Source organism: Canis lupus, chromosome 7, assembly GCF_003254725.2.
Source record: "Canis lupus dingo isolate Sandy chromosome 7, ASM325472v2, whole genome shotgun sequence".
Lineage (NCBI taxonomy): Eukaryota > Metazoa > Chordata > Mammalia > Carnivora > Canidae > Canis > Canis lupus.
The window spans coordinates 28,312,849-28,337,567 of record NC_064249.1 but is presented as its reverse complement, the minus strand read 5'-3'; the positions used below and the strand labels follow the sequence as shown (position 1 = coordinate 28,337,567).

General features: G+C 34.9%; 1 protein-coding gene across 3 annotated transcripts in view; it reads right to left on the bottom strand.

Annotated features, from left to right (window-relative positions):
• KIFAP3 (kinesin associated protein 3) overlaps positions 1-24,719 on the bottom strand; it is a 146,038-nt gene that overhangs the window by 71,803 nt on the left and 49,516 nt on the right. For all 3 annotated transcript variants that reach the window (XR_004817618.2, XM_035719360.2, XM_049112307.1), the window contains exon 10: positions 20,106-20,268. Coding sequence is in view for 2 of the 3 variants with exons in the window: in XM_035719360.2 (XP_035575253.1) it covers positions 20,106-20,268 (163 nt within the window). In the remaining variant the exon portion in view is untranslated. The remainder of the gene's footprint in view (positions 1-20,105; positions 20,269-24,719) is intronic.

Sequence of the window (24,719 nt, the reverse complement as noted above, 5' to 3'; positions counted from 1 at the left end):
TAGAAATTCTTAGAGGACATGAACTTTGGTATTCTCTCAAGGCTTAGTAGGCCATATAGAAGTTTCCTAATAAATATCTGCTGACTGATTTTACTTTTAGTATTTAAACAGCATAATGACTTAACAATCCTGTATTGTAAATTTGAAAGTTATTAAGAGTAAATCTTAAAGATTCTTACCTCCCCCCCCCCCCACGGAGTAACAATGGAAGGTGATGGATGTGTTAACTAATCTTATTATGGTAATTATTTTGGAATATATACATACATCAAATCCTTATATCCTAATGTTTTATGTTAATTAATCTCAGTAAAGCTGGGGGAAAAAAGAGTAATGTTACATTAAAAACTCAGAGGCTGGGCAGCCCAGGTGGCTCAGTGGTTTAGCGCCACCTTCAGCCCAGGTGTGATTCTGGAGACCCGGGATCGAGTCCCACGTCCAGCTCCCTGCATGGAGCCTGCTGCTCTCTCTGCCTGTGTCTCTGCCTCTCTCTCTCTCTCTCTCTGTGTCTCTCATGAATAAATAAATAAAATCTTAAAAAAAATCAGAGGCTAAAACAGAATAAGCTAATGATAATGTATATATAATGATAATATAATTTATATAATGATAATATATGTATCACCTTATATACATACATATATATATACGCACATATATTATAGCTTCCTAAGGATAGCTCAAAGGATATGCAATAGAATAGGAAGTCTGGAGAAGAGTCTTAAAGTTATAGTTCTAAAACCCAGATGAATAACATATGAAAAAAACAGATCTCAGCTGTAACAATAACTTACATTACCTTTTAACACACCAAAACTAAATATCTAGTTTGACAAAGTAGAATGAATCATTCTGCAGCCAGTCCTGAGTCTGTACTTGGGTGCTTTTCTTTCTCCTCCCTTTGTACTCATGGCCAAAGGTAAAAGCTCCTTGCAGTTCTCCATACCTTCCTAATTCTTCTCAATCTGTAATCCTTCATTAAAAAAAGAATCTCTGAACATCTTCCAAATTTCCCATAATCATTTGTTTCCCTCATAATCTTTACCTAAAATGATTATCATGCCCCACAGCATGTCAAAAACTAAAGGGCTGAGGAAACAGAAGTCACAGGCAAACCATGCTGTCCTGAGAGACTGTGGACAGATGATCTTTTTATAATCATAGTTCTTTGAGAAAAGAAGAAAGAAAAAGGGTTAAACAAACAGCGATATTGTTCCTATTGTATGGTAAGCATACATTTTCTTACATATTCTTCTAGCAACTGAAGAGATAGGTATTCTCTTCAATTTGGAGATGAGGCAATGATATTCATCAAGCAATGATATTCCTTCAAAAGGAAAAACTGCTGTGAATCTCAGATTCAAATCCGGGTGTGACTACATAGCCTGTTTGTGGACTTTCTATTAAGTCTTCCAAGAGGCAGCAGAAGAGTACAAAATCATTCCTTAGTGACACAGTACAGAAAGGAGTTAACATTAGAAGGGACTGGAAGTCCTGGGAAGTCCTGGGAAGATCTGGGAGTCTTGGGAAAGGGAGGAAGGTGGCAGAAGAGGGGAAGAAAGAAGACAAAATGCAGAACAGTCAGTTATTTATTGGAGGACCTGTGCCCAGATACAGTAAGTTCTAAAGGATGAAAGAAGTTCTTGACAGGGACAAATTGCATTATTCCCCCAGCAGTTTTGGGAACTAGACTTTTAGCAATTCTGAAACTCACTTTCACTAAATTGGACAAGAACTGTTAGCAAGCAGTGTTTGATTTTATGCGAAAAACAAGGTGCTTTTTAGAAGCTTAAAAGATGAGTAGAGTGGTTAATAGGTAGTATAACATTGTAGTTAAGAGCTCAGGGTCTGGAGAGGCAGACTGCTGGCGTTCAGTTTGTGATTCTTTCACTTGCTATACAGCCTGTGAGTGTTATTTAAACTCTGTGCTTCAGTTTCTTTCTTTGTATGTGTACACTTCAGTTTCTTAATCAATGAAATTGATAGAACAACTGTACCTAACTCAAAGAGTTGTTATGTAGGATTAGTTAAGAGAATCCTGGTAAAGCAATTAATACTGAATCTTACTGACACAATAATAAACCTATTCAGTAAATATCATTCCTTACTATAATTATGTGAATAAGAATGTTTTTTGGTTTGACCAACAGGACACTACTATCATGAGCCCCTACCACATATAGTGGGTTTTTCCAGTCTCAAAATTAGATCACAGTTAGAGTAAAAAACAGTTTTGAAAAGCAGCTGAGATTTCTCTAAGATAAGCTAGACAGGGTTCAGGTACATTCTGAGCCTGTGGCTGAGCCACTTGTCCTACTCAGTCACTTTCTAAAAAGCTCTACTATTTCCTAAATATAGGCTTAGGAGAGTTACCCTATACTACAAGACTCCCTCAGTGACCCATATCTCATAAGAACCCTTCACCATTCTCTCATTCTTACAGGGTTATTATAAATTCCTTAACAAAAATAAAACTTGAGAAAAGAAAATAACCAAAGTATAGATTCAGTACATGTTCCCGCTCCACCACTACCACAAATGCACTGTGAATCTCTCGTCTGTCTTCCATGTTTCTGTATCTGTAATGGAACTTAATTTCACTCTTAAAATAGGAAATTTTAGAGGTGATTGGCTACCAAGAAGGTGAAAGGATACAGAGAAGTCTGAGGACACTGAAGACAAATCTCACAGTCAGGTACATTACTTATTTAAGTAGCATGTCCCATATTTCCCCCACACCCCTGCCCCCTTGCTTGGGCTAAGAACAACTGAACAAAAGAAACTGTAATATGACTGACATTACACCAGAGATCTTTTTTTTTTTTTTGTCTTGAGGAATGTGTGAAGGGAAAGGATCTAAGGAACTACAATATTGTACTCAGAGGTCAACATTAACACAAGTTGCTGATATGTCTTCTGGATTTTGTGCGGTTAAAGATTCCCTAGAATCCAATCAATTGATTTACAAATACCTATAGAATTGATTTTCTTCCTTTTTTTTTGCATTTATTGAGGGAATTTAAAAAGATAGAAAATGATATTTGCCCTTTTGTTCAGAAAAGATGTATTCTATAAATGATCTTGTTACCCACATAGAATCTTTATGATTCTAATTCATATCTTATTGTTACAAATCACATATTTCCCTTCTACTTTAAAGAACTGCAATATATAAATGAAGATTATAGTATATATCATAGGTATCTTATTCATTAAATTATTCATAATTATATAAATGATTAGTTACTTCATGAAAATACAGTACATAACAACTTTATGGCATCTAGCAGATATCTGAGAGCTATAACAAAAGGACAAAGTATTTTAGGACAAAAGTGCCTACTTAGAGTGGGAAGATGTCTGGAAATAACCTAAATTCATCTCTTTAAACACAGCTGCACGCAAAAAGTAATGGCTTTCTGGCAGTCAACATTTATTATTACTTAAAGGCTAATTTGCAGATCACATAGCAATAAACAGCCATTAAGAGAGATTAAATGGTCCAAGTAAAATTAAGAGCTTATCCTTCATTATAAACTAATCATCTTCTTCATTCATTGGAAGAAAGGATATCTGAGTTCTTAAAAAATAAACTTCAAAAAAAGTCTTGTACATCCCAAATGAATTTGAGGCTTGGGGGTATGATTTTCCCATAAGAATTCATGACTAAGAACCATAAACTGCAGCTAACCAGCTATGATTCCTCTACATCCTACAAATGGCAGGCATTTCAAAAGGGCTCCTTTAAGACTTATAGACATCAATTATTCCCAAGTAAAAACAGGCTGCCAATAGTCTGTATGCTGGCATAGCACCAAAGGCCCTGTGACTTTTGAGCAGCATAGTGAAAAGACTGAATATTTTGAGAACTAGGTCCTTAATGACTGGAGGTGGATTAGTCAAATCTGTTCAAGTAATAAGGCCAGGGTGGAAAAAAATGGCCTAGTCATTATGATTCCTTTGGTATTTACGGTAATAAACATGAATCATGATGAACTCACTGGCTATTAAATGCAGGGGTCATAAGTACTTCGATAGGATTTCCACAGGAATTCACCGTTAATTAGCTGGATCATTATTTGAAAGTGTTACTGAATTATCTTAGCAGTTGTGCAGCCATTCCCCCAAAATTGGTCATTCCCAGCTGAGGGCAGTTAATGCCTTAACAAACTGGTCATTAACTCCAGTAACTGATTTTGTGGGAATTATTGCACTTATAAAGTACATTCAAGTTTTTTTTTCCCCTCTTTAAAAAAAAAAAAATTGCAGCTGTAGTTCAGCTGGAGCAGCTGAAGGAGAAAAAAAAAAAACAGTTCTCTGGACTGCTCTCATGATCGATTTTCTGCCAATTAAAGGGCAAACGTATGCTGATGGGTTTTGAATTTTAAAATGTCTTCAGTTTTTCATCTCCGAAGTGATTAGTAAAAACACCAGTTAGTTACTAATTTTGTAAGACACTTGGGATTTTCCATTCACAGTTCAGTCAAGCAGAAATATGAGTTTGAACACCAGAACTCAAAGCCAAATTTCCGCTTCTGCAGTAGACCCAGCCCAACACTTTGTAAAAACAGAGTGAGAACACAAGTTATGGGCAACATTATTAGCCAGATTCTCGTTCTCTTCTGCACTCCATGTCTTCATTCAAAGTAAAAAACTCCCTTTGAAGTCACAAAGGCCCCATGAAAAGATAAGATATATGCCCAGTATGATGAGAGCCAAATGAATTTGGAGAGATCAATTTTTAAGATTGCAACTACGCTGGATAGTCTCCTGTATTAGAATAGATTTGTTCATAGTCAAATATAGAAAAGATTTGAGATGAACAGACAAAAACCAAGAGTTTTTAATCATGAGCTGAAGGGTGAAAATTACAGAACTTATAGGTTACAATGATCAGTATGAAAACAAGTGTAACAACAATTTTGTGATACAGTGTTTCATGGATGATTTATGTGTCCAGTTACTTTAAAAACTATAAAAAACTGAAATTGCAAGTTATACCATTAAGCTCAATAGTTCACTATATTAGGAGGTATTCACTAAGTACTCTAAAATTCAACACCTATTATGCATTTTCATCCATTTTCAGTATGTACAACTGTACATTTAGCCATGTAATTTATTTTTCAATTATTACCTTGTCTGTAGTAGTCTTTTATTACATCCAGGGCATACAACAACTTATTTACAATACACCCTACAAAATGTGCACATTTATGGTACAAATGATAGGGACCGAAATAAAGCCCTTAATAATGACTGCTTTCTAGCCTACGGGTCCACACCACTGACTTAATGTGCTTTGGTCAGCTTTTACCACGTAGAAATGGAGACACCCCAGGCAATATTCACACACAGAGTATTGGAACCAGCTGGTGATAGAAGAATCCTAAGAAAAAAGGCTTCTTGATTTAATTGGGAAAACAGGAGGAAGCATAAATTTTACTGCCATTAATAACTTCAAGCAATCTTGATATGACTCTACCTCACCCTGACGGCTAAACATGTGCTTTTTGTTAAATCGTTTGCCACATCTGACCCCTATTGTTTGCTCACTTGATCAGGTAAGAAAACGTAGGTTTATTTATAGGATAAATGAGGCCTATTAAAATTGAGAAACAGTGCAGTAGTCTATGAGGAGCTGCTTACTGAAACAGATGTGTGAAATTCCATAACAGTTTTGTAATAAACAGGCCAAATGAAAATTTTTTTAAAAAGTCTACTTTAAGTTTCTTAAATCATCATAAAGACAACCTAACCTAGTTTTTTAAAAATTTTATGTTGACAATTTCCAAACAGTTTTTAATAAACAAAAACCTAGTTTTTTTAAAATGGAAAACACCTCCTAATATGAAAAAATTTTATGTTGACAATTTCCAAACAGTTTTTAATAAACAAGTCAAAAAGGCATTTACTAAATACTATGCCCTTTACAATATAAAGAAATTTTATTTCTTATTTTAGGATGCTTTTGATAAAATAAAAATTAAGTCATATTAATTATAATGAAAAATAACAGGTAGGAATTTCAAAGGTGTTCAGAATTTAACTTTTTAAATTTTCTTTTAAGGACATATGACAGAATGGTCAAAGTAAATAACCCTTAATTTTTAAGTGATCAAAGTTTAGAGTCCAACAGTATCTGTGATGGTGATCTCCCACAATAGGGGAAATCAGACTTGTCTCAACCGGAAGAGATCAAACATTTATCACTTAACTCTTGACCTGGTCTGACTCACTACATGCTGATAAAATCTTTCTACAGCCTTGGAAAATGCCCTGAAACCTAGATTACCTAATGTAATCTAGATCAAGATGAATCAGGTGTCATTTTTACTCTCAAAACTATTCTGGGTCTACTCACAGAACGGAGAAGCATTTATATCCATTTAGAGCACTTCAGAAACCCTAATTTATCTTCCAGTGAGGACAATATCATCTAACAATACTCTGACTAAAATTCAGGTCTTTTGGAAATGATTCATGTGGAATTACAAGGCATGACAATATGCTACTGAACCTCTGGAATCCTAATTTTCTGGCCATAACCAATAAAATTAGCTTTAGAACAAACCAGCCATGCAAATTACCATGCTTCACAACTTTCAAATTTAGAAGAATCAAAATTTATACAGAGAGAAATCTGAATCAAGATTTAAATTATGGGGGATCCCTGGGTGGCGCAGCGGTTTGGCGCCTGCCTTTGGCCCAGGGCGCGATCCTGGAGACCCGGGATCAAATCCCACGTCGGGCTCCTGGTGCATGGAGCCTGCTTCTCCCTCTGCCTGTGTCTCTGCCTCATTCTCTCTCTCTCTCTGTGTGACTATCACAAATAAATAAAAATTAAAAAAAATTAAAAAAAAAAAGATTTAAATTATGGACCAAACTCTCATACTAGTTGCAATCAGCTGTATCTGTATCAATGAGCTGGTGCCTCTGGTGATTAAAGGGCAACCTGAACAAAGATGTCTGGTCTAGTTAACTTTTTTAGTTAACTTGCACACAGATTCATAAATTACATGTGAAAGTGCCTAATATAAGTTAAGCACCTGATGAATATTTATTGAGTATGAGTTTGATCTTTATTATTATTACAAATATTGAAAAGCTAGCAACTTCTCTAGGTAACACCTAATTCCTCAGTTTTTTAAGGAAATATTCTCTTCTCTGTTCATAAATGAACTAAAGAAGTATCCCTAGGTAGGGTAAGTTGTGATGTTGGATTCAACATTTCATTATTTTGTCTGTTTGTGTGTGTGTGTGTGTGTGTGTGGCTTTTTTTGTTGGTTTGGTTTTTCAGAATTTTTCAAGTTTTTAATTCCAGTTAATATGCAGTGTTATATTAGTTTCAGGTGTACAATATAGTGGCAATTCAACAATTCCATCTATCACCTGTGCTCATCACAACATATGCCTCCTTAATCCCCATCACCTATTTAACCCTCCCCCCACCCCTCCCCCCCGTAACCATTAGTTTGTTTCCTTGAGTTAAGAATCTGTTTCTTGATGTGTCTCTTTCTTATTTTTTCCTTTTGCTTGTTTTGTTTCTTAAATTCCACATATAAGTGACATCATATAGTATTTGTCTTTCTCTGAGTAAATTATTTTGCTTAGGATTATATTCTAGAGTCATATCCATTTTGTTTCAAATGGCTTAAGATTTCATTTTTTATGGCTGAATCATACTCCATTATGTGTGTCTGTGTGTATACATATATACACATCATTTTTATCCACTCATCAATCGATGGATACCTGGACTTCTTCCATATCATGGCTATTGTAAATAATGCTGCTATAAACATAAGGGTACATATATGGGTTTTTGAATATCTTAAAAGAACAGTACGCTAATCTAAAATCAAATCTATCTTTTCAATGAACAGAAATTTCACCAAAGTGGACAAACACATGGCCCACAAGCACATGAGAAAATGCTCCGCATCACTTGCCATCAGGGAAATACAAATCAAAACCACAATGAGATACCACCTTACACCAGTGAGAATGGGGAAAATTAATAAGACAGGAAATAACAAATGTTGGAGAGGATGTGGAGAAAGGGGAACACTCTTGCACTGTTGGTGGGAATGTGAACTGGTACAGCCACTCTGGAAAACTGTGTGGAGGTTCCTCAAAGAGTTAAAAATAGAACTGCCCTAGGACCCAGCAATTGCACTGCTGGGGATTTACCCCAAAGATACAAATGCAGTGAAATGGCAGGACACCTGCACCCCAATGTTTATTTTTTATTTTTTAAAAGATTTTATCTATCTATCTATCTATCTATCTATCTATCTATCTATCTATCTATCTATCTATCTATGATACAGAAAGAGAGAGAAAGAGACAGACAGACACAGGAAGAGGGAGAAGCAGGCTCCATGCAGGGAGTCCGACGTGGGACTTGACCCCAGGTCTCCAGGATCATGCCCCGGGCTGAAGGTGGTGCTAAACCACTAAGCCACCGGGGCTGCTCCACCCCAATGTTTATAGCAGCAATGTCCACAATAGCCAAACTGTGGAAGGAGCCTTGGGGTCCACTGAAAGATGAATGGATAAAGAAGATGTGGTATATATATATATATATATACACACACACACACACACACACACACAATGGAATATTACTCAGCCATTAGAAACGATGAACACCCACCATTTGCTTCAACGTGGATGAAACTGGAGGGTATTATGCTGAGTGAAGTAAGTCAATCGGAGAAGGACAAACATATGGTTTCATTCATACGGGGAATATAAAAAGTAGTGAATGGGATTACAGGGGAAAGGAGAGAAAAATGAGTGGGAAATATCAGTGAGGGTAACAGAACATGAGAGACTCCTAACTCTGGGAAACAAACAATGGGTAGTGGAAGGGGAGGTGGGCGGGGATGGGGTGACTGGGTGATGGGCACTGAGGAGGGCACTTGATGGGATGAGTGCTGGGTGTTATACTATATGTTGGCAAATCAAACTCCAATAAAAAATATACAAAAAAATCTATCTTTTCACCTATTTGAATAGTGTTTATCAAATTATCTGTGGTGGAGGGCCAAGTTTTTATTTTTCATCTCATGTGTCAAAGATGATACTTTAATAAAGTATACTAAAAATAAAATTAAGCAAAATATACACAAAATAGAAGTTTATAAAGTATTATATTCAACAGACATAATTATTTGAGTAAGTTGCCATAAGTTGTCTAAACTCTTATCCTCGATTTCTAGATTTACTTGTTACAGATGAGTAAAAAAGTTTATGAACATGCATTGGTCGCTGGAACACACTTTTGAGTTATTACTGAATTAGAAGACTTCCGCCTTGAATTATGTATCACGTAAAGAAATATGTAAATATGTATCAGTACATATTTACATATTTTACAATAAATTCAGTAAAGAAATATGTATCACGTAATTGAAATTAAAGTGCTATTTCAAGGTTTAAAACAAATTCCTATAAGCAGGCATAGAAATAGTAAAAAAATGTGAAGTAACAAGACTTTCTGTGCTCTTCATTTTTTTCATTTAGCAACCATTGGCCCCTCAAACTTTCCCTTTTTCTTTATTTTTCAAAGGATTTTATTTATTTGAGTGAGGCGGGGGGAAAGAAAGAGCTGGAGGGGAGCCAGAGGGAGAAGCTGACTCCCCATTGAGCAGGGAGCTAGACCTGGGACTCAATCCCAGGACTCCAAAATCATGACTTGTGCCGATGGCAGATGCTTAACCACCTGAACCACCCAGGCATCACCTTCACTTTTTTTTGAAGATTTTATTGATTTATTTATGAGAGAGAGAGAGAGAGAGAGAGAGAGAGAGAGAGGCAGAGACACAGGCAGAAGGAGAAGCAGGCTCCATGCAGGGAGCCTGATGTGGGACTCCATCCCGCATCTCCAGGATCTCGCCCTGGGCTGAAGGTGGCGCTAAACCGCTGAGCCACTTGGGCTGCCCCAGATAGAGAAAAATTCTAAGGACTAAGCCCTGGGAGGTATTCTAATGCTTACAGACTGGGGAGAAAAGGTGGCAACAAAAAAGGCAACTGGGAAGGATTGGGTACTTAGGAGGAAATCCAGAAGAGTATTGTGTCCTGGAAAATCAATGGAAAGAGATGAGGAGAGAAACTATAACAAATGCTGTTCACAGGTTGAGTACTATAAGTGCTGAGAACTGACCACTGGATTTAGCAATGTAGTGGTCACTGGAACTTGACCAAAGTAGTGTGATGGGGCATATATGTGAAAGCCTAACTGGAAAAGATTAAAAAGAGTGTAGAATGCAGGGGGGCAGGGCGGGGGCGGGGGGGGGGGGGGCGTTGAGAGAGGCAAGACAGGAAAGAGGAGAGAGGAAACAAGAAAGGATATGAATGTATGCAAAAAGGAAGAGAAAAACTGGGAGGCAGGAAATGACCATAGTTCTTGAGGCATTTTACAATCGGAAGAAAGGAAATATAATAGTTGAAAGGTAAAAGAATGAAGTGGGAGTCAAGAAGAATCTTCATTAAGATGATAGAAATAATAGCATATTGGTGTGTTGATTGAATGATCTTCTAGAAAGGAAAAAATTAATGCAGAGAGGAGAACTGCGAGAGCAAAAATATTGAGTAGGTGACAGGGAATGGGATGGGGAGGGAATGTTGGCCTATGGGAAGAGAAGCAAGTCCATCCACAGTAATGGGAGGGAAGCAAACTACAGACAGAGGGGAGATTAAGTGTGTGGCAATAGGAACTTCCAGAAGTTGTTTTTACTGCTTCTACTTTCTCAGTGAAATATGAAGCAAAACAAGATAATGAGCTGAGGATGAGGTGTTAGATTTATGAGAAGGTATAGGAATGAAATTCTCACTTAGGAGAATGGGAGTTACCAGATAAAGAAGATGTAGTATGGCTGCTGGGCAGCATTAAAAGTCTAGTACTGGTTAATTATCCAGAATTTACTGTATACTGTTGTCCCTCTGTGCTCAGGATCTTCCATCTCCATACCCCTATACCATGTCATAGATTCCCCACCCTCCTTCACAAAGCATCAAACAAATTGATAAAAATGATTCTAAGATGTGAATGGTTGAACACTCAAAATGTCTAAAGGGCAAGACAAGAAATATAATTAAATGTTTAAGGATAAGAGAAAGTAACGTTTATCTTATAGGAATGGGACAGTTTGGGTCATATCGAGAAGTCCAAATATAAAATTAAGAAACTAACTTTGGTAAACCCAGGCACGTCTAGCTGGATTTAAGCTGCTAATTTGAGACTCCTAGTGTATTATTACAATCAGGAGTGTTTGCATTTAATAGGAATTAAAATCTTGAAAGGAATGCCTTAACTCACTGGTTTCCTGAGGACCCATTAAGGGGATCCACAAAGTCACAACATTTTTATAACAATACTAATATATTACTTTTCTTTTTTAAATTCCCATTCTCTCTTAAGAGGCTACATAAGACATACATAAAATATGATGTCACAACAGATTGTTGAGGGAGCTTGGAGAGCCAAATGTTGTCTATTAAGCCTGACTCTAAAGAAATTTGCAAAAGGTAAAACTATGCCACTCTTGTCACCAATTTTTTGTTTTGGAAAGTTATTTTTCATAAAATATTTATGTTAACATGTAGCAGGTTTGTTATTTTTAAATGAATATTTAGAATTTTCTCAATTATAAATAGAATAAATAACCATAGATATAACGCCTCATAAACAAAAAGCTCTTTGAGGGTCCTTGATAATTTTTAAGTGTTAGAGTCCTGAGACCAAAAATTTGAAAACTGATGCTCTAACTATTGAATTCCTACAGTCTCTCCTAATAAACAAGGGAAACTTACAAAAGAGCAGAAAAATTGTGGAAAGTGGTGATTGCCTATAATTTACAGGTAGCAGCTACCTAATCTGTTTAAACATTAGGCTGGCTGTGCCTATTCCATTTTTGTTTTAACAAACGCAAAAAATTCATATATGTAGGATGAGACCTGCACATTTTATAAGGTTTACTCTCTTGAGTTTAGATTCCTTTGGAAATCAAGCCAAAAACTGAAAAGCTGACATGAAAACTCAGAATATTACTCTATTTAAAATACATATCAATATCATTTACACAGGAAAAAGAATACTGTAAATAAACTCAAAATTGTTCAAAAGAGTTCATTAGTGAAATGTAGTATTTTTTAAATTATTGATTATAAATTCTGCAATACACTGTCTCTACCATTATGTGATATTTAAGTTATATGCATGAACTATATCATGATGATCTAGGTTTGTCCAAAGAATACACTTCAGTTGTGAATTTATGCTTGCATCTTTATAACATCATCCTTAAGCACATCAAACAATACTTAGCTTGTGAAACATCCAAGCCAAAGTGACTGAAGGGTACAAAAACATTTGCCTGGTGCATCAGACAAAAACCTAAGAAAATTTAGTTTTCAAGTTACTTTTGAAACACTATCAGTGCCTTTTCCAGGAAACTGAAGAACACACCATGACAAAGAATTTCCTTGCCATTCCCAACCTAGAATATTCTGACATAAGAAAGCACTCTTGAGACACATCAAAGCCAAATGGCTTAAGGATTTATGACAGGGAATTTTTTTTAATGATTTGATTCTTAGAGAAGTCAAAAAGTCTTTAAATACTTAAAAAAATTAATTCAATATCTTAAAAAACCTGACTAAACTAACAATTGGATAAATAAAGCCCATCTTTCTAGGTCCAATTCAACTCGCGTTTAATCACATTTGCTGAAACCACTGGTTGTGATAGGTCTCCCAGATAAGAACATACAATTACTAGGCACAAGAAATTATCTGTCAAGTATGGGGATGAATAGAACCGAAAAGATTTATAATTGATACTAATAAGCAGAGGTAAGTTTAGGATCCTTATGAAACCTTAGGAAAGTAGCATATCAAAAATGAAGTAAGAATTGAATCATTTTGGTAGTGTTTAAGTAAAGCAAAACAAAGGAATATTTAGATAGGTTACTCATGGATACAAACAAAATTTCTGAAACATTTTGGAACATAAGTCTTCCTTCTCAGTGTTTAGGAAAATATTGAAACTATTCAAACAAATCAATTTCAGGGTAAGTGGAGAAAGAAAGTTTTAAGTAATGATTTCAAAAATTCATTATTAATCCCTTTATATGTCCCTGATGTCAAAGAAACAGCTAAATTCAAAATTTCTAAATGAAATGCTTTATTTGACAAAATTTTGAAATAATTTTTAGTTCTACTGAATTACGTTTCACTCAGAGCCTCACATGGCAAAAAAGCTGAACCATAAGAAAACTTCACCTCTGCCTTTAGTAATAATTCAAATCACACAATCATCCTCAATACATATTTTTTTTTTCAGTTATGTGGCAAGTCTCACAACAGCAGGGGTCGCAATATACTAGTTAAATGTTTCAGGATACAAGAGAAGGGGATTAAATGTTCATATTGCACAGCTTTATTAGAACCTGAAAGATTCATGATTCATTGTACTCTAGTTAAAATAATCTCTCATTAAGTATAAAAAGATTTTTCAGTTATGGGATCCCCAAATAATAATAAAGAAAATCTACTTAAAATCTGATAGCGCTTTCAGTTGAAACAGCATCCCTTAAAAATCACTTCCGAAAAGTTCTAGCACATGTATAGCCTTACTAAAGTGGTTTTACATTTTTTGCAACTTTTAAAAAATAAGCAATTTCTACATATAAAATAGGTAATTCTTTAATTCAGTCATTAACTTGAACATATGTTAAGCTGAATTTCTTTCTAATATAAAAACCCAGACTATTCATATTCTTCTCTATGCTCAATTCCTTCTCCATGACTACAATGAAGCAAATGTACCCCAAATTCTTCAAATATTTGATTTGCAAAAGGTTTTTTCCATTTAAAAAAAAATTCAATTCCATGGAATCACTCCAATCACTACTTGCCAAGAATAACCTAGAAAAACTTAGATTATCTACTGTTCAACACATAAAAATTCCAGTGGAGACAGTAACTGATATTTCTAAAGATTTGATGGGAAAGAAGTCTAATTACATTTCTCCTAGTTCAATTTTTTCCAAATGAGTGAATCAAATCAGAGAACATAAAATCAACAAGTCATAAATAGAAAAAAGAATAGAAAATACAGTTCATTGCACATAGAAATGGTAAATACTGCTTTCTGAATATTAAAAAGTTAAAATAATAATATATAATAAAATATAATGTATATTAATATGCACATATGGATATATACACATGCATATATAAAGCATGTTACACACATGAGTACTAGATTGCAAACTGTACTTTCCTATAGATAGTGATAAAAGATGTTTGAATGTCACTGCTCTATACTAATTATATCCTATCCCTTTAAAATCTATGCTCTCTGTCTGTAATGCTTCCTTACTACAACTTCTATATAATAATAGTGGCCAGGGCAGCCTGAGTGGCTCAGCGGTTTAGCGCCGCCTTCAGCCCAGGGTGTGATCCTGGAGATGTGGGATCAGGTCCCATGTCAGGCTCCCTGCATGGAGCCTGCTTCTCCCTCTGCCTGTGCCTGTGCCTCTCTCTCTCTCTCTCTCTCTCTCTCTGTGTCTCTCATGAATAAATAAAATCTTTAAAAAATAATAATAGTGGCCAAAGACCAGAGATATTAAATATATCATTTAATTACTTAATTGAGAAATTCAGTTTATCGTGTTAAGAGATAATGATATAATTTTCCACATAAGTAACATACAAATTAACAAGTATAAAACTGACTCTTCTATTATTAATCAATCATTTATCAGGAAATCATTTATACACTAAGTACAATTTCCTTGGACACAGCAGAGAGAACAATCAAACAAAATAGGTTTCTTTACAGTTAAAAGAAATGTTACAAAGTCCATGCAATAAACTGTACTAGGAGCAGTATGTAATTGGGAAGAAAACCTTTTGGGCATTTATTTGGAATTCGTTTTTAACAAAATATACACTTCAAATAAGCTCACTTGTCAGTTTCCAGGACCACAGGAGATTAGAAATATATCATTAGAGGAAAGGAAAATTGCTGCTATAGAACTGCTGCTGGTACAGAAATGAGAAGCGGCAGCTAAAAATAAGAGGAGAAAACAGAAAACCTGTGTATAAAAATTAAAAATACATGGAATTTTGGAACCATTTAGCAAGGAGAAATACTTCAGCACAGTCATGTTTACACTCCTGTATAATAAACTATCTTCAAAATTATAACTTGAATCAGCGATTGTAAAAAACAGTCACAGCTAATACTCATAAAGCACTTGAACCCAGGTACTCTGGCTCCAAAGCCCAAGGTATTCACCTACACTATACTTTTCAATAAAAATTTAAATTATGTTTATTGTATTAAAGTACATTTAAGAAAATGTTTATAAAAGAAAGATATAATCAACTTTAAAAGTCTTTATATAAAATGATTAAACACCCTTAATGGTATAAGCTGAGAAAACTTACCTATCAAAAAGATCTATTTCTGGATATCTATAGTTTGTATTCTATATAATTTCACATATTTATAATTTTGTAACACTGTACTCTCATTTAATCCTTCCCTATTAATATGAACTATTTTCTATACACTGAAGATGAGAAAACTGACATATAGGTTAAATAATTTGCACAATAGCTAATAACTGAAGCCAATATTCAAAGTCATATAGTCTGGCTCCAGAATTCTAGGTTTAATCAATGTGCCCTGCGCTACTACAGTTGCTAGATACACTAAATATGGTAGTATAGCTATAATGTCTCAGGATGTATTTTTTAAGGGATTCTAGTAATCCTGGAAACCCAGGCACCTGGCTGGCTTAGGCAGTAGAGCGTTTGACTCGATCTTGGAGTTGTGAGTTCAAATCTCACAATGGGTGTAGAGGTTACTTAAAAATAAAAATCTTTAGGGGCACCAGGGTCACTCAGTCAGCTAAGCATCTGCCTTCAGCTCAGGTCATGATCCCAGGGTCCTTGGATCAAGCCCCACGTCAGGCTCTCTGCGAGGTGGGAGGCTTGCTTCTCTTTCCCCCTCTGCCTGTACCCCCACCCCTGCCTGTGCTATTTCATCAAATGAATAAATAATACCTTAAAAATAAATAAATAAATAAATAAATAAATAAATAAATAAATAAATAAATAAATAAAATCTTCTTAAAAATTTCAGAAAAACTAGAAAATACCTTTCAGGATCATTAGGCTGCTTGCTCACCAGCATTCCAGTTCTAATCCTTCCAAGCATTTGCCCACCCCCTTAAAGTTTGACCTAGCCATATGACTTCCTATTATCAAAGGAAATATAAACAAAAATTATATTTATCACTTCAGAGTGGAAGCCTTCAAGAGAAGTTTGCCAATCTCCATATTTTTCTTTCTTCCTTCTCTGGAGCCATGTGGCTTGGAGGTTCTGGTAGTCTTGGTCTCTGACTGATGCTAACATAGACCAACACTTTTACTTACTCATTATGGATATATAATATGAGCAAGAAGTAAACCTTTGATGTGTTTTAAGCTACTGAGATCTCAAGGTTGTTTATTAACAATTATAGCCTTGTCTTCCACTAATAAAATTTGATAGGTTTTTCCTGGGAGGTAATAAAGGGACCGTTTTTGGGCCATGATAAATACAAACAATTTTAAGTTGACAAAATGGTTAAGTTCTAAAAATTCATATTGAAATCAGTTACTTGGAATTTGGAACATTTTTTTTTCCCCCCACAGGCTCACCTTCTAAAAGGCCTACAGAAGCTTATTTAATAATTTAAATGAAAAAGAGGTAGAAAATAATAGTACCTTTAAAATACTTAAACTAAGAGAATGTGAGAGAAGCAAATAAATGTAAACCTGTAGATATTCTAAATACTGATAGACATTTAAAAATTTTTTTTATTTAAATTCAATTTGCCAACATATAGTATGATACCCAGTGCTCATCCCATCATTGATAGACATTTTGAAGTATTTTAAAGAAGTTGAAGGCACTGCTCTGTAGTATATTTTAATTCCTCTTCAATATGTACATCTTCTCCCTTATCTTGATCTTGGAATATCAGTAGATTTCTCTTTTGTTTATTATGTATGACTGCCATTACTTCCATGGCTTGCAAGTGGAATGAAAAGGTGGAACTAAAGAAAGTTATTAAGCAAAGTATACATGAACATTTGAAAAAAAAATTGCTTAAGTTAAAATTCAATGACTTGTGAGCTGAATAAAAGTCACTGAATAAAATTCAATAAAATTAAATAAAATTCAATGACTTTTATTCTGTGTGACAAGTTTTTCTTTTTTAACCTTTCTCTCTCCTGAGCTATAGACCTATGTTTCTATCTGCTAACTGAACATCTTTGTCTGTGTCTCCAAAATGTCTCAAACTGAATCTACTGCTGTCTCCCTCCAACTACTTCCTTCACACTTCTTCCTGTTCCTGGCACTAGCATTCTAACCATCATCTCTCTATCATTACCCACATTTGAAAAGTAGCATGTCATACTAAGTCTTGCTTTAATATGTATCTCTTTAGCTCTTTACATTAGCCTTATGCCTGACATACTACCTCTTCCCTACTCCATGTTTTCTGTACTTTTGGTCTTGCTGTTACAACAGATTATGATTCTCATCTTTGGACTCTAATTCTAGTCCCTGCAGATTAATTTTTCTAGAGCAGCACTCTGATTGTGATATAAATAGCTCAAAAACCTGCAATGATTCTCACCATCAACCAAATTAAGTAGAACTTCTTAGCATAGCCTTAACCTTCATAATACCCTATAAGAGCATAAACCCCATTTATTTTCAGGATTATCTCCTGCTATCTTCTTAGCTGTTTTTCCTCATACTGACCTAGCACCATCTGTGCCATAGATACTGTTGATCACTTTATCAGAAATACTTCCTATGGCTTCCATTCTTCTTAATTTTATAAAGATCACCTTGTTAAAAGGACAAATCTGTCAATGTCATCTCAAATGACACTCTGCCTATGAAGTACTAATAAGGGAACAGTCTCTCTTTTGAATCTCAATATACCCACAGATTGAAACGTTTTTCCCTATAGTGCTTAGCACTTGTGCTTTGCCATAGATTTTCAACATTTTCCTGAATTAAAATTGAATCAAACTGCACATACATCACAGGAAAGTAAAAATAAATAATCTACTTAGTTTGTCAATAAAGATTTAATATCTATGAGGAGGGTATTTGCACTCAGAGAATAGGAGGTCAGCAACATTTATAGAATGTCCACTTTGATCAAGTGATGAGGATGATGGTGGTGGTAAAAAATGATTATAACTAATATTTATTAAGAAAATACTGTGTCAGGTACTATTCTAAGCACTCTGTATGCAATACTTTATTTAATTTTCCAAAGAACTTTAAGTAGGTTATAATTATTATCACCATTTTAGAGATGAAAAAACTGAATCAAAGTTTGGGTAACTTGCCCAACATAACACAGTTAGAAGTAAAGGCAGTCATAATTCTAATAGGACAGTCTGACTCCAGAAATTGAGCTCTAGAAGAGATGAAATATTTTGTGTACTAAATATTATATCTTATTTATAATATTATAATCACAATATATTATATCACAAAACTTATTATTTGTTAACAAAATATAGACTGGGTATCCTTAAGTAATTTCCCCAAAATCTCTTTTAAACCATTTGTTCTATAAAAGTAGGTCACTAGATACTGTATAAACCAAATAGTCTCTGAAGTCCTGCAGGACAAGAAGTATAACTTATTCATCTGCATACACTGAAACCTGACCTAATGTTTGTTACATAATTCTGCTAGATTTATGAGAAATAAAGGATCACATGAATTAAATTCAATGCCCCATCAATTTTGCTTTTAAAGTTTTCTGTTTCCTTGTTAAATGTATTGCTTTGTTTCACAAAAGCAATTTTTGAAAGGAAAAATTTTTGTAGTTTCTTCTACAATGTAAAATAAAAGTCCTGTGCAATATTTGTGGACTGGCCAATGGGCCACATGTTCTTGGACTAAATGACAAAGAGTTTTCCTATTCTGAGAAAAGGAGTAAGAAATAAATTTCCTTAAAACTTACTTTAAGAGGAGTTGGAGAATTAAAATTTTAAATTATAGCTCTGCATACTCTACTTACGTGGTCTACTTAATATAACTCTACGGTATAGCTTATTATAGTAGATAATAAATCCAACTGTGGCAGCAGACGCAACTGAGTTTCAATATGAGCTTCGCCTTTTATCAGTTACTACTGTTAAAAAAAATTTGAAAAGAGAAAACTACAAAAAAAGAATGAAACACTACTGAAACAAAGGAACAGAGTCTTAGATGAGTAAGAATTTGCTTTCTGACTGAAAAAAAAACACAGTGGCATTCCATGTAGAGCAAAAAGAAGGTGAATAGACACCTAGGCATAAAAGAGCTTGTTTAGGGAACTGTATACAGTGTAATGTATGTTCAGTATATGTTCAGTCTAAACCTAGGTATAAAGTATATGTTGGGGAATAGTAGGTGCCTGTAAGGACAGACATTGAACGGATCATAAAGGATTTGTTAATACTCTTCCAAGAAGCACTAAGTATGAATTCAAGAGTGAATTCTTGAATCCATCCTTGCTAGATATCTTGCTAACAGCTAAAGGAAATAACGTATTACTAACCAAATCTGCCAATACAGTATTTTCTATCTCATGCTACAAAAATTGCCCTTTTGCATTTAATGACAAAAAGGCTGTGGCAATTTGTGTACTCAAAAGCATTATTTTAAAAGTATAGCAGAATATAAGGACTTAAATGATATCCACTTTTTAAAAAAACTGAAGAGAATATAATCTTTCCTTCTTGCTTCTTTGATAGCATGTTCATATTTTCACTTTGGTTTCACTTTCATATGGATAAATGAAGTCAAGAGTTAAAAGTTTCTATTCCATTTCATTCTATAGCACCATGGAAATCCTGGCACATGTTATTTTTCATTCATTCAGCTTATTTTAGTATTAAGTCACAATCAAAAAACATATACAGAATAATCTTTGCTCAGCAGACTTCAACACAGGCTCAATTTTCCAGTGGTGTTGGAAATTTGAAGCAACACTATCATTAATTTCTAGAAGGCATACCTAGGAGTGCAGTGAGCTTGGGGAGCAGTCCAACTTGTACCATCTTATTCCTCAGTCCTGTGTCAAAGGATAAGTTTAGTAAAAGCCGGAGGGTGATATTCAGCAGATCTTCATGTTCACAAGGTATCATTTTTACCAGTTTCTCAACGATGTCCATTTCCACCTATGTAATATAATAATACAATTGCAGTGAGGTTCTGTTGTACAATACAGCAAAAAAAAAAAAACAAAAAACAAAAAAACCCCAAATAATTACTTTTCATTGTTTTTCTACCCGCATGTGTATCCATTTTATAATTATGTGTTAATCTATTTATTCTCATTTTAAACTATAAACTTCTCTAAAATAAAACTTTTGAGGAAAGAAATATATTATTTCTACATCATCCCTTCCTTCCTCTACTTAACAGTATCAACTGGAGGACAAATTACACTGGGTTCTTGAAAACACATTATTGAATGCCATCTAAGTGCCAAACCCTGTGCTAGCTCAAACAAGATCTTGTCTTGGCCTTCAAGGATTCTCCAGTCTAAAAAGAGAGCAGACAAATACAACAAATAATTAAAATGTAATGTAATAAAAATGGAATGCACAAAGTCCTCTGGAAGCAATATGGAAAAACTACTAAGCTACCTAAACAGAAAAGACTTCAAATGATGAACAAATTTTTTAAAATGTGTAATAATTTGATCTCTGGTTAAGAAAGGCAAGGACAATCGACAAAAAAAAGCCAGTGGATAGGCATTTGGCCTGAAAGAGCTTATCTGGGGGGCACTGCAAATGCTTTGGTATGGCAGGGCATAAAGTATAAGTTGGAAAATGGCAGGAGCCTGTTAAACGCATATTGGACAAATCACAAAAAGCTTTAAATGCTCTGCTAAGAAGAATGCCTAAATGATTTTAAGTCCAGAGGGTAATGTGGTCAGAACAGTAGCATAAAGATAAGCATATCACTACATACAGACATATATAAATATATGCATGCAAAGAATAGGACACAAATGAATTGGGGGCATTGTATAAGGATGGACTGAAATAGGCAGATATCAAAAGTAGGTACACTTAGTATCTTGCATTAGGCACTATATGTGATTAGGGTCTGAATCAAAGAAAGAAAAAGAAGATGAAGAGGAAATAATCTGAGAGATGTTAAGGAGATATGGTCAGAGCATCTGAAGGAGAAGTGAAGAGAAAGCACTGAAAGTGAAGATGACTTTCAGGTTTCTGGCTTGGTCAATGTGTTAGGGGGCCCGAAGACTACCCCAAGGTTCAATAATTTGCTAGAAGGACTCACAGGACTCAGCATGTATTCATCTTCATAACTGATTTATTACAATGAAAGGATGCAAAGCAAAATCAGAAAAGGGAAAAGAGCTTGATCTCACGACCCTGAGATGATGACCTGTGGGAGCTTATCTGAGTTGTGCTACCTAGGCATTCCCACCCTTGCCATTTCTTAATTGCAGTCTTTCACTGACTACAAAAAAATCACATTTCTAATTGAGTCCTCAATAAAACTTCTTCCTCTCATTCCATGCTAAGGAGTGAACATTGATTTAAAAAAAAAAAACAAACGAAATTGACAATCCAACAATGATTTTTCCTTTAGACCTCTATCTTCACAGTTACACTGTAATTAAAAAGTACAAATCCGTCTTCAAAGACTCTTTAACTTTGGCTCTCCCTTTCTCTGAGTTCAGTATTCTAAGCAAGCTGGGACAATCATTCATTTGTTAACTTCCTACAATTTTCACAGAGGCCAGTTACAAAGATTTGTCAAATTTATACAAAACCATAATTCTATCAATAGCCTGAATAACACCTTTTCTAGCTCTGTTCATTCATTCAACAAATATTTTTACCTTAAACCACTGGAACACATTAGTGAACAAGGAAGAAATAATTCATGCCTTCATAGAGCTTATATACTAAAAGGAGTAATACATAGTAAAGAAATAGTACCAAGAAAAATATGAGTGGGTCTGATATAATCTCAGTGTGAAGAGTTGTCAAAGACAGCTTCTCTGAGGAAGAATAATCTCCTAGATGAACAGAAGTTATCTAATGTTAATTGAGGAGGCAAAGAGCAGCCTAGATGGAAACAATAATAGCATGTGCAAAGGCCCTGAGGTGACATGGAAAATTTAGCATTCAAGGAACTCTAAAAATTATCCTTCTGACTACAAAGTAGAAAACGTATTGGAAGGAGGCCAAAACAGAAACAGTGAGATTAATTAACATGCTACAGAAGTAGTCAAGTAGAGGCATTAGTGATTTAAAAAAAAAAAAAAAGCAGAACTATGTGCCTAGTCCTATGCTGGACAGGGTGGGAGATATAAAGATGAATAAAAAATACTTCTGAAAAAGGAAAAAAAAAAAGAAAAGTAGGCAGAACCTCAAATTTACTCTTAGGATGTAAAAATCTGAACAGGATATGCGGTTCCTACTCTTAACTACAAGAAAATTCCAAATATAAAATCATAACTTAAAAAATAACCATCAGAAACCTGAGGTTGCAAGGAAATCAACTGGCCTGAAATATAAGGAAAATAGGCACCCTTAAAAGATAAGAGTCATGAGCACTGGTTTATATATGGCAAATCCCTGGAGAAAAAAGAGTTGTACTGGGAAAGAAGACTGAAAGAAAAATTTTAAACAAATTGTTAAAGGTCAAGTGTGAAGTAGCCTGACTACTGTGAAGCTGCAGATTTTCAGGGAGTTTGAAACCACTTGCAAGGTCTTTTCCAAGCACCTTATCAGAAGATCACAGAAAATACTTGGGACAGGACCGGAGATCAAAGGAAACTTCCCTCTCAGTAGAGGGAACCTTAGGGAGGTAATTGCTGCCACTGGGGAAAAGGCATAAAATTCTGTCCAGATCTTTGTCTCCTTTTTCCTCTAAAAAAAAAAAGACTTAAAATAAGCTCAAACCCTATCACATCCAAAATACAGGTGAAGACCCACTGCAGCTGAGAAAAAGAGAAAAAAATTCCTGAGGAGAGGTGTTGACAGGATGACTTAGGAAGCCCCACTGCTGAGAACTATGGACACAACACCCAGCTAAGACTTACCTAAAGCTCAATTAGAACAAAAAAAGTCTCCTTTCTTCCCTCCTCTTCCTTGACCCTGATACCAAATTAGCAAAAGCCAAGTAACAAGCAATATAGTGCTATATGTTGGGAGGGGTTAAAATGAAGTGAGAGGTCCTCTTTGAAACACAGACACATTGGGAAAGTCTGAAGAGAAGGATGGAACATCAACACTGAGAAAAACTCTCTGGCAACCAATACCCCACACTGAAGACATAGTAACGCTATGTGGGTGTGAGCTCATAATGGAGGACAGTAACCAAATACAGCTAAACTCCTGACAAGATTGACTTAATCTCACACATTAAAGGCTGAGAAAATACGGTCAGCCCATTTTTAAAAAAGATTTTATTTATTTATTCATGAGAGACAGAGAGAGAGACAGAGACACAGGCAGAGGGAGAAGCAGGCCCCACGCAGGGAGCCTGACGTGGGACTCGATCCCAGGTCTCCAGAATCATGCCCTGGGCTGAAGGACGGCGCTAAACCACTGAGCCACCCAGGTTGCCCCAGGTCTGCCCATTTTTAGATATAGATAGTATTTATCTCAATCTCAACTAATCTACATCTGGTGTCTAGCTTTCAATCAGAAATTATGATACATGAAGACCAAGAGAATACCCTACTGAAGGCAGCTAACAGAACCAGACTTAAATATGACATGTATAATTATCAGAGAATTTAAAATAACATCAAAGAATTACTATTAATAATAGTGATTAATATGTTAAAGGCTCTACTGGAAAAAATGGATAACAAATGAACAGAGAATTTGCAGAGAAAAAGATACTGAAGGAATTAAATGGAAACATTAAGTACACACACACATACACTACAGAGAAAGAAAACCTTCATGGGCTCACTAGCAGACTCGATATAGCTAATGACAGAGTAATTAAGCCTGGAGGCAGGTCAATAGAAATTTTCTAAACTGAATCCCCCCCAAAAAAAGAAAGAAAAAGAAAAAAAACTGAAAAGAATAAAATAGCAACACAGTATCTAAGAGCCATGAAACAGTAACAAATGGATTAACATGCATAACTGAAATCCAGTAGAAGAGGTGCAGAATGGGACAGAAGTAGTATTTGAAGAGATAATGGCTAAGGATTTTCCAAAAATAATGAAATAATCAAACCACATATATAAGTTCAAGGAACTCTAAGTATAATACAACACACACAAACATACACATATGCCTAGAAAGACATATGTTCAAACTGCTGAAAAGCAAAGATAAAATCTTGCAGGCAGGTAGAAAATAAAAGACATAGTAGACAAAATATAAGTATTAAATTATGCTTTTTGTCAAAAACTATGAAAGCCAGAAAATGGAGTGATATTTATAAAGTATGTCAACTTAGAATTCTGAATACAGTAAAAATATATTCCAATAATCAATAATGAAACCAAAAGCTGGTTCTTTGAAAATATTAATAATATTGATAAATGACTAACCTATAAAAGAGAGAGAAAGAAGAAACAAAGTACCAATATCAGGAATGAAATGAGGAATAATCACCGTAG